This window comes from Corythoichthys intestinalis, chromosome 17 (genome assembly GCF_030265065.1).
Source record: "Corythoichthys intestinalis isolate RoL2023-P3 chromosome 17, ASM3026506v1, whole genome shotgun sequence".
NCBI lineage: Eukaryota > Metazoa > Chordata > Actinopteri > Syngnathiformes > Syngnathidae > Corythoichthys > Corythoichthys intestinalis.
In genome coordinates, this window is record NC_080411.1 from 29,941,709 (window position 1) to 29,953,185 (window position 11,477).

The 11,477-nt window shown below is 38.7% G+C and overlaps 1 protein-coding gene across 4 annotated transcripts in view; it reads right to left on the bottom strand.

Annotated features, from left to right (window-relative positions):
• Nucleotides 1-658: 658 nt before the first annotated feature.
• ark2n (arkadia (rnf111) N-terminal like PKA signaling regulator 2n) overlaps nt 659-11,477 on the bottom strand; it is a 44,372-nt gene continuing 33,553 nt past the window's right edge. The window contains exons 3-5 of one of the 4 annotated variants that reach the window (XM_057818801.1): nt 10,791-10,961; nt 10,357-10,465; nt 659-7,683 (exon numbers count right to left, since the gene is read on the bottom strand). In XM_057818801.1, the coding sequence (XP_057674784.1) occupies nt 7,479-7,683; nt 10,357-10,465; nt 10,791-10,961 (485 nt within the window). In that variant the 3' untranslated portion in view covers nt 659-7,478. Of the gene's footprint in view, nt 7,684-9,978; nt 10,312-10,356; nt 10,466-10,790; nt 10,962-11,477 lie in introns of those variants that run through there. The other 3 variants (XM_057818806.1, XM_057818805.1, XM_057818804.1) reach the window with 3 other exon arrangements.

Below are 11,477 nucleotides of genomic sequence, written 5' to 3' on the forward strand. Positions count from 1 at the left end.
TTCCACACATAGCAAAGGTTACTATCTAGTTATCGCAATACCCTTGTGTCTAGTTAAGTGGAGGGTAAAGAATTGGGCTAGGGCTAATTGTCCCCCAACCCCTTTAAACTTCACATTGCGTGACGTTTTTTTTTTTTTTTTTTTTTTTTTTTTGAGAAAAAAGAAAGAAAATTATCGCTAGTTACTTTGCCAAGTAACTAAATACTCTTAAATTATGGTAACTGAGTTACTAACGCAATTACTTTTTGGGAGACGTAATTTGTAACTAATTACTTTTTTTAAAGTAAAATTAACAACACTGGTTATGTGTGATTTTCTGATTCGAAGACTGAAACATCACTCGGTTCGGGTTAGCATGTTGGCTAGCTGTCACGCCTCTTGGTTTTCTTTACATTCTCCGAAGCCACGAAGGGAAATGACATAAGCCCAATTTAGGGGGCATAAAATATCGTTCGGGAGGTGCGACAGTAAAGATGAAGTCGACAGTTTTGACCATTATGGAGTAATTTTGCCATGTCGTCTTGAATAAATGCATTTTTATTATTTCATATTCCATTTAGCACAAGACTGTTATTTGTCATGACCATGCCATTTATTTAGCTATTGGGGGAAAATACTTGGATAAAAAGAATATCCTGTAAAAATATTGACGAGACAGAAACAATGACATTTTGCAGCTCTCTTAGTCACGTTTTCCTCGTTCTGAAAAATTCCCCCTCAACAGGCTGACTGGTCCTTCTCAAGCCATTTATTTAGCTCTTGGGGAAAATACTTGGATAAAAAGAATATCCTGTACAAATATTGGAGACTGAAACAATGACATTTTGCGGCTCTCTTCGTCGTGTTTTCCTCGTTGTGAATATTTCCCCCTCCACGGGCTGCATACTAAATCAGATGAAATCGTGACTCCGCTGATGTCACCCATCTGTTGGGGACGCTAGAGCCCTATAATGGTAGGCGTGGCTAACCGGCAGGTTAAAAGACTAGTTTCTCATCATCTGCGCTTTACTAAAATGTTGTATATAGAGAAATAGTCTCAAAATATGATTCTAATTCACATAATAATCCTATTAAAGACTTTTTTCCTCATGTTGTACGCACTTTAAACCACTGCCACATAACCCACCAATGCATCCGTATGAGTACAATTAACACATTCATCAATTCAGCAACAAATTACGAGTACTTCCATCAATACTTTTTGCTCCAAATAATCAATGAAAACAAAAACATTAGAGAATAATGTCATTAAATAACATTCTATTTATTGTTTTTAAAATAGTTCTTTTTTCATTCTACAGACATAAGTTAAAGGAAGACATGGCAGAAGCAACAAAATATATAAACACTTTTTTGTTATTATTTTAAAATATTGACACTTTAAAAAAATGCTAAAGGAAGAGCTTAGGCAAAGTATGATGACATGAGTGAATGCACTTTTTCCCCCTCAATTGAGAATGCCCTCCATTTTGTATTTCAGCCAAAGCATGAAAAACACACAAAACAATAAAATGCAAAACAGAAAAGTGGTGTTACAAGAACTGCTATTGGTGTGCTAGCGGCAGTAAAAAGCATAGCCTACTGAAGTTAAAAACAATACTGTATGTTGTAATGGAACATGAATTTTCAAATATCTTGGATTAAATTTATAGAAAAGTCATGACGAGAAGATTCCAATGAATGCTCTATGAACCCAACTCAAAAAGAGATTTTAACAAATCCACTTTGGTTTAGAAAAATCTTTATGTAGGACTTTTCCCCTACTAGCATAAGTAAAATTGTATCATTTTACCAGTCGTTTCAGCTTCCGGAAACCAAAAAGTTGGATAAAATGTCACTGGCATAAAAACAATAGCAGGAGAAATATAAACTAAATGTCACACACAATGCCACACTCACCTTCACTATTAAAATAGTTCTTGTTCGGATATAGCAAAAGTCGCGGTTTTGCAGAATAAAAATAATTTGAAAGGAAAACTGCACATTTCAAGGCATTCAGAGGACACTGAAGACAGACTTTCTTATACGATATACAGCCCCCCACACCCGAACTTTGCATTTTTTTTTAGTTCACTAGCACTGCAAAATAATTTTTGGACAAAAATGCCATGTGCAATATGCGAATCACAAAGACATGCTTTGAATTAATACTTTATTTGGCATGCTTTGTTTAATTTCGGCATTTAGCCGGGTTTGACCAATCAGAATGTACCTTAAGGCGGAAGTTCAGAATTTTTTTACATTAGGCTTAGTCTTCGAATTAGTGAGGGTTAAATTAGTCGGTGGAGTTGATTTCGACAAATTCTATGCAGTTTGTTATTTACTAATTTCAGGGTTGTGAGTTGCTAAGCTAGCAGAATTTGACAACAATAGAGAGGAGTGCTCAGCCACTCGTGCTCATGCTGCATTCGAGGAAGGTGGGAAATCGGACCTATCCCACTCGGATGATACCAGTTGCGACCTCAAAGCGTTCCAAGCGTTCATTTTGGCCATCAAAAGACAAATTGACCTCAAGCGAACCAGCCTTCTCGTGAGTGATCAAATAGTGGAGGCGAAGGTAATTACATCACACTGTAAACTGTCATCTGTAGTTTTACTATCGACGGTCTGCACATCTTGTCGAGTGGTGTCTGATTGAAGCAACTAGTTAAGTCGGGGTACTTTTTTTTCCTGACTTCGCGACTAGGGCCTCCCAGTTCGATTGGCGTTCCAATGATATTTTTCCTGGTCAGAGGTGGGAAAACTCCAACTTCCCACCATCCTCGAATGCAGCATCAATCGACAGTCTTGTTGACTGAAGACAAAATAGTGAAAAATGCATTTAGAGACTGTGGAAACATACAGAAAAAATAGGCAAAAGAGTTTCCACAACGTGCCTATGAAAAACGAGGAACAATACAAACTAGATACCTGCTGCTGGCTACGACATAAATACACTGGTGGAAAAAACATAACTCCGCTCTGCAGCCTATTACCTACAGAGCTGGTGGATTACAAATGTTGCTTTTCATACCACAATTATTGACATGCAATGGTAATAACTTCATCTTTAAAACATAGCCAACACTATTGATTGCATGGGTCATTGGTGGTTTTCATGCGTGCATATGTTGTTTTTTGTGTTTTTTATTGACATGCCCATTGACTCGCACTAGCTTAGCCACTCTGGAGCCCTGACTAGGGTTGCCACCTGTCCCTTCAAACAAGGAGTGATCGGTAATTGGGTATTAAATGTTGCCTTCCGTATTGAACCAATAGGGAATATATATGAATAAATACATTTCTATGCATTTTAGGAGTTTTAGGGATGTCCCTTTTTTTCTGCCTGTACAGCTTTGGGCGTGAGGGGGGGGGCGTCCCGTATATCTATTTCTGAAACGTGGCAACCCTACCTGAAACTGATAACTGCACGGAATTTGTTGCAATCAAATCTACCGACTAATTAAACCCCCGCTAACTTGAAGATTAAGCCTAATGTCAAGCATTCTGAATGTCCTCTTTAAATGTGCATTGCCACATTTTCCTTCTCTTTCACAGCCATTGACGGCAACAGACGTCCATTTCACAAAAACTAGGAGGGCAGGCAGTGAATGACGGCATTTCAGTAACAATAACGGCAGTGACGGCCACACCCTTTCAGAAGAAATTTGGACGTCTATGGAGTTAAAGGGTTAGCTAAAGCTATCAATTTTAATCTATATTGTGAAATCCTATATTGTATCTTTTAGATTTTTTATGTGTTTGTGGTGTTATAAAACTTTTTGGAGAGCTTAAAAACATTTTAGAGTATCATAAATGTTATGAAAACTCTTAAAATGAATTCAAATAGGATATTTCAACCTAACGGGGTTTGGGATGTAACCCCTATGCAAGGGTTTTTTTGTACTTTGGAGTCAATCAAGATGATTCCAAAAGTAAAAAGCCAACCTATTACTTTCACACATAGGTATGCAGACATCAAGTGACCAATTTTTGTAACATGTAAGTGGAACAGTAGCAATAGCAGCACCAAAGTGAATATTAACCCAGTGGTGAGACTTTTTAAACATCCATCCACTTAACTAGGCATGATCAAAGGATGGCAGTGGATGGGCATTTAAATAAAAAAAAAGAAATCCTCCACCATTCTATCTTTCAATGTTTTCAATTTGCGATCAAAAACTGAAATCAGTCAACCGAAATAAATACAGTCCCTTATGAATCACAGAAAAAGGAATTGAAAAAAGATGTTTTTCCCACCAAAGTCTTGAAGTTCATTCGTGTTCTGAGTGGACAAGACTTTTAACCCTTTCATGCACAATCCCCTTCCCCTTATTCATTTAACTTCTTTCGCCCCTCCTAGTCGAAGTGGACTGGTCGTCTACCGCCGCCAATGGGAGCCAACGTGTTAAAGAAAAAAATATACCTTACTTACTGACCCGTAAACAGTATTACTTTTTATGAATTTAATTAGTTTTTAATTGACATTGTAATAATTTATACATTTATAATTAAAAAATCTAAAAAAAAAAATAAAATAAAATAAAAATACAATATTTGTATATATTTATATATAAAGGGTAAAAGGTCTTAAATGTCAAATTTATTGTAAAATTACCACCAAAAAGTCACTTGTTCGATAAAGGGTTAAAGGTCTAACTGTAAGCCCGGTAACATACCAGGCACATTTACGGCGCGTCAACGCACTACTGACACTCGCCCCCAATTTCCACAGAACGCGTTTTACGAACAAAGCGTCTGTGGAGCGGCTCGATCTGTTCACACAAGGATTGCAAGATCTCGCGAGAGTAGCGGGTCTCTAAAGATAATAATACAACAATAGCCTGGTACACCAGAATCACCGCTGCTCCAGCAATTGAGTCTGGCCAGCATTCAGCGGATAAAATTTCCAGGGCGAAGCAAGCCACAGCAAACAGACAACGGAGTGGACCAATCAGCGACGGGCGGATGTGACGTTAGTAAAGCGACGAGGGACTTGTGCGCTGAAGTACAAATATGAGTAGAGCGGAGTTTATTTAAAATGGCAAGTGCGAGAGACTGTTGTCACTGACTTGTGTCGAGGTGTTTTTGTTAATTTAAAACTGATTTTACCGTGGATTGGAACATATTCTCGGCTCTCCTGTTCGCCATCTGTGTTGTTGTGGAGACGAATTCCGACGCAGAAGAGTGACGTTGCTCATTCAGAACACGTCACGCAAATAAACGAATCTCATTGGACTGTTGGTCAGCTCTCTTTCTGAAAGAGAGAAAAAAAAATCCTGTGCTAATGAGAAAAACAATCCCAATGACAAAGATTTTAACACGTATTTTACATATGAAATGCCTCAATGAAACTTTTTTTTCTTAAGTTTTCAAAAGCTTTATTGATAGATTTTGTCAAGTTAAAGCGCCACGCAGAAATAAATTCAATTGCATGTTATTTTGAAAATCAACCGGATCCACCATATTTTTACACGAGTGACTTCCAGTCGAGAGGTTAGATCAGGCCTAAAAAAATCCAGCCCTACATGGCCTGCGGCTTTTAAAGCACAACCCAGCCCGGGCGCGATCAATTAACTTGATTTGCAGGCCCAAGCCTGGTATTTCCCGAAATGTTAGGTTTTATTTTTAGGCACAAGCTCGAAACACTCCCCCCACCCAAAAATGTTATGTTTTATTTGTGAGGACTCAGGAGGAGGAGGAAATGCGGGGATGCGATGCGTGGTTGCGTTTTGCGTGATCACATTTGTGACGATGCCTGTGCATAATGAAAACAAATTAAAGCCTGTATTTTGAAACTAATTCTCCCAGTTAAACAAGACTGTAAGATGCATATTCAATAAACATTTATACCTTTTATATTTGTGTGTCTGCTCTATCAGGCGGATAACGGATTTGACATTTATTTTAATCTCGAGTTGGCAGAAAAAACCCCCCCGCAAGATTTCTCAATGTCTACATCACAGGTGTCAAACCAATTCCAGAAAGGGCCTAATGGGTGCTGGATTTTGTTCCAACCGATAACGCGCAGAGAGTTTAACCAATGAACTTCCTGCTGAAACAAGCAGCACCTGACAAAGTTTACCTGATTACACATGTAAAATATCTAATTGGTGAAAAGGTGTCCTCTTTATTGGTTGGAAAGCAAACCTGCACCCACTAGGCCCTTTCTGGAATCGGTTTGACACCTGTGGTCTAAATAGTCTGTATATTTTTATGATTATTATAAATGCATTTACACAACGAAATAACGCTGGAAAAGTTTGTTAAATATATTTCTCGTATGACAGCAAAGCGCCGCATTCGTTTGCATTCAGCGAAGCCAACACATGTTTCTGTATAGCATTTTCAACAATCAATTTGAAGCCTTTCCATACCCCACTCCTACCGGTGCATGTTTGCCTTTTCAATTCTCCCGTCTTTAGTTAGTTTTTTACTTCTTGCTGCTCCATATCGAAAAGGAAAAACCAGGATGCGGACTCGCGCAGAGCAGGAGGGGAAGAGGGCGGGGGCCTATAATATAACAAGTATAACAAATATTCCTTAGTTTAACATCCATACATCGTTTTAGTATACATATAAAAAATATATATTTACTCAAAAAGAAAAGCAAGAGAGAAATCCGGCCCGACCCGAATGTAAATAATTGACATGTTTTGGCCCGACCGGTTCAGTCTTAAAATCTTACCTCTATTCCAATCTGCTCGATCCTACCTAGTAGTATTGAAGCAGGAGTGTCGCGTCTCGCGTCAAATAATAAACTCTGCAGTTCTTTTCGAGTGTGACGCATTAAATCGCTTCTGGGACCCATCTAAAACGCGGCCGATGCGCACTGGCTGATTGACTTTAACAGCCGCGTTTCACTGCGTTGACGCGGTGCAGTGCCTGGTGTATTACCGGGGTAAGTGTCAACTGTCCCTGATAAGGTAAAAATATGATCAAACTATTAAACATCTGTAAAAGGATATCAATACAATTTCACACACATTCAAACAAAGTTTTTCATCTGAGCACAAAATAAAATTACAACTACTTTGTTATTTATATAGTTATACAATATACAATATAGTTATATAAGTTAAAAATAAAAGACGGAAAAAATGTGACATTTTCATTTTTGATTGCAAATTGAAAATGAAAAGTATTTGAATCTTTAGTAATAGAGCTGACCAGGTGCCGTATAGCGGTCTAGCTTTCCAGCAGCAGTTATAGATTTTTCACTATACAGCACACACACTCACAAAAGCATGAGTTTGGGGGAGGGTATTGCTTTCATTAAAAGGTGATTTACCTTTACTCTTGTAACTCAAGTGCTGTGCTGTGTAACCACAAAAAAACAAACAAACAAACAAAAAAAAAAAACCTCATCAACAGACTGGCTTTAGACACGATTGTTCAAAAACAGGTCAAAAAGAACTCCGGGAAGGCATGAGTGACCACGAAGGAAGAGTAAGGGTAGTTTCAGTGTAAGAGGATTCCTTTTCTTTCTTTTTTTCCCCTCATGTCAAGTGTTTGTGTCCGCTGCTTTCCTCGTCCAGCGTGAGGTCTACGACCTCCGGTGGGGACACCCAACTGGACTGAGGGGAGACGCATGTCCACAGCTGCGGATTCGGGTGAGTCGTGCTGCAGGCGGACCGCTCTGCCGAATGTTCGTCCTTCAAGGAGGATAAACTCTTGATCACTCCGCCGCAAGGGTGGGCGCATCTTCAACACACACACAAAAACAATGTTTACCTTCTTTTTTTAAGGGGGGGTGGGGGGGTATGTTTTAGTAACACTCCCAAACAGGCTCAGTCGCTATATTCTTTCATATGTTTCATCTTTCCTTCGTTTTGTAAATGCTCAATGCTATCGCGTAGTGTTGCAACGATTAATCAATTAACTTGATTAGAAAAAAAGCTGCTTCGAGTATTCGTTCAATTAAAGTGGCGTTGTAATTGCTTGTTTTGAAAGTGTTTGCATTTAGTTTCATTGATTAAAGGCAGATACACTGCCCTCTAGTGACAATAGTGAATATGACATGACTCATTTCAAATGGCTGAATCCAGCTGCTCCCTGTTAAGACCAACATAAGCCAAGTTTTTGTTTGAGCTAATGTTTTTTATTGCATTGCTAATTTAGTTTAGAGGTATATTTAGCTGTTATTTGTGGGAATATGCGTTTGAACCATTTAAGAGCATTGCAAAAAAAAAAAAAAAAAGCATTTTATAGCATTTAAGCTAGCAGACTTTTGCTGTTTAAGTTAGCCAGTTGGTCTTTTGTTGTCCTTAGATCCTCATTTATTAATTTTTTTTAATACAGTTTGAGGCTCAGCTCAGGTATTTAAATTTTTTATGTTCCCTATTCGACTCATCGATTATTCGAACTAACTAGTTCATCGATGAATCGACTCCAAAATAATCAATAGCTGCAGCCCTACTATCACGCTAACTTCCCAAAGTGGTGGGTGAGTGCAGAAACATTAATCGAGAGAAGGATGTCACAGTCATTTTTGTTTTGCAGGCTACATCGTAGTTGCATTGAGGACTTTGAGTAGAAGTATTTGGATCCCTTGTGATTTTGCAAGTTCACCCACTTAGAAAATAGGTAGAGGTCTGAAATTTCAATCATAGATGCATTTCCACTTATAGAGACATCATTTTAAAAAAGTAATCTGGAACTCACATTGTATGATTTTTCAATAATCTATTTGTAATTTACTGGGGTTCATAAACATTTGTACCCATGAGAAAATCTGTGCTAATGTTTAGTGCAGAAGCCTTTGTTTCCAGTTACAGTGGTCAGACGCTTTCTGTAGTTCTTCACCAGGTTTTCATATATGGAAACAGGGATTTTGGCCCTTTCCTTCACACAAATCTTCTCTAGATCTGTCAGCTTTCGGGGTTGTCGTTGAGAAACACAAAGTTTTCATTCCATCCAGAGTTTCTATTGAATTGAGGTCTGGAGACTGGCTAGTGGCTAGGCCACTCCAGATCCTTCATATGCTTTTTACGCAGCCACTCCTTGGTCAGCTTGGCTGTGTGCTTGAGATTGCTGTCATGTTGGAAGATCCAGCCTTGACTCGTCTTCAAGTGTCTGACTGAGGGAAGGAGATTGTGGCTCAAAATCTGACGATATGTTTCACCATTCATCCTCTGCTTTAGACAGTACAGTCGTCCTGTCTCCTTTGCCAAAAAGCGGCCCCAAAGCAGGAAGTTTCCACCACTATACCTCACAATGGGGATGGTGTTCTTTGGATTGTACTAATCCTTCTTTTTCCTCCACACACGACAAGTTTGCACCAAGAAGTTCTACTTTGGTCTCATCTGACCACATGACTTTCTCCCATAAACCCTCTGCATCATTCAGATGGTCCCTGGCAAACTTCAGACGGGCCTTCACATGTATTGGCTTCAACAGGGAGCCTTCTGAGCAATGCATGATTTTAAACCATTGCACCGTAGTGTTCAACTGACAGTAGCCTTTGAAACTGGGCATCCAGCTCTCTTCAGGTCACAGCCCTTGCTGTGTAGTTCTAGGCTGAGCCCTAACTTTTCTCATCACGAGTGATGCCCCACGAGGAGAGATTTTACATGGATCCCGAGTCCGAGGTAGATTATCAGTCATGTTTAGCCTTTTCCATTTTCTAACAAAGCAACGTAAAGCAGTCAGTACATTTGTTTTTTTTTTTTTAGTGTGACAGGGTTCCTGCCACCACAAGAGATGTCATTCAAGTAGGTGTCAGTCGATATATCACAAATGTTATGAAAGTATTTTATAAAGGTTGAGAAGTTACCTAAGGTTGCTTTAAGTATTTTTAATTGAAACAGAAAGTATTTATTTATTTATTTTAATTATAAAACAAAAATGGAAAAAAACTAAAAATATTATCTATGGAAATGTATTGCTGCCACACCCAAAAAGTCCAGTTACACATGATAGTCATCCCATTTTTTTAATGTAAAAACATGACAACTATCATGTAAAAATGTGATACTGGACTTTTTTTGGGTGTGGCAGCAAAAAACTTTCATATTTCTGTATTTTTTTTAAACAAAAAACATCAGCCATTTCTGTAGTCCTTTATTTTTTTTTATACAAGACTACATACATTTTATTTTAGCAAAATAACAACGTCGAACCACATGATTTACTTAAGACATAAAATGTCATGGTGGGAAGAATCTGGCTCCTGGGCCTTAACTTTGACACCTGTGGTCTTGCGCCAAAGATTTTCATTGGACAATTTTGTAACTACATTATTCAATTGTTTCAGCACTACATTATTTTATTCACAATATACATGTAATAAAGTTTATCTTATGGTGGAAAGTTTGTTGTTCCCTTTATTTCCTAAAAGACAAAAAAAAAAAAAAAAAAGGTGAATTGTATAGTTACCGAATGTTCTCCTGCACACCAACAATCTCCACCTCACTGTCTGATGATGCGATGCTGATCTGGCCTTTTCGTTGATGCCCATCCACATTGTGTAAAGTCTCTGTCTGGCCTGAGACAAAAAACAAAATCAAACATTGAGTACTAATTACCAATGCGTGGAGAGAAAAAGGGGAGGACTTCAGGTCTTGTAGCTGCATAAGACGATCACAGGTCAAGGGCAAGTGTCTGCGCATGTAATAAAAAGCAGCGTCATATCGGACAAAATGCTATTTGTGATTTTTTTTCTTTAAATATGAAATTCTGCATAGAGAAAGTACCAAAAGAGGCATCACTATCTTGCCAAGATGAAACCCAGAAAGCTTAAAAGTCCAGACTCTACTGAAGAGGAGGAGCAAGAGGAGGAAGAAATAAGTCAGTCAGGGTTTGTAACTGACCTGCCACAGAGCTCAGAGCTCTTATACACCCGGAGCGTGCTGCCATTTCCTGGCCTCTGAGTGTTTCTAGTTCGCGCTTAATCACGCTGGGCCGGATTTTCTCCACATTCATACTCTCTTGGTTAGAATCAGTGTCTGATATATCATAGTGACCCACTACTGGAGGCCCGTCTGCAGAGGACAAAGAAAACACTTCATTATTCAAAATATGGCGTAGATATGAGGGGATTAGCTGCGAACACACCTAAACTAAAAAAAAAAAAAGACTAAGATTTACTTTAGTTGTCATTTAGGACCTCAATCAATTTTTAAAAAATGGTGTTTCTTGTAAATGGTACCAACTGGAGGTGAGAAGGCAACCCAACAATTTTACACTTCAAGTGTCACAGTAGTGAAAGACCGTAAATTCACCTTGAGCTCTGCATGGATTGGTAATTTTTCTGACAACTTAGGGATCAACAGAGTCATAATAGAAATGGAATGTTGTTGTTAACTAATTTTCTGCCATTATCAGTGATAGATGTCCGATCTGTTTTGACAAAGAGATCTGGCAGTGAGCATTCACTGAGAGTGCCTCCGAATCAAAATGGATGGGACGTCTACTGCTGTCGATTACAGGTAGTCCCCGGGTTATGACGTACTCGACTTGACGCCGGAGTCTCGTCCGCCAATTTGTCTCCAGTCCGT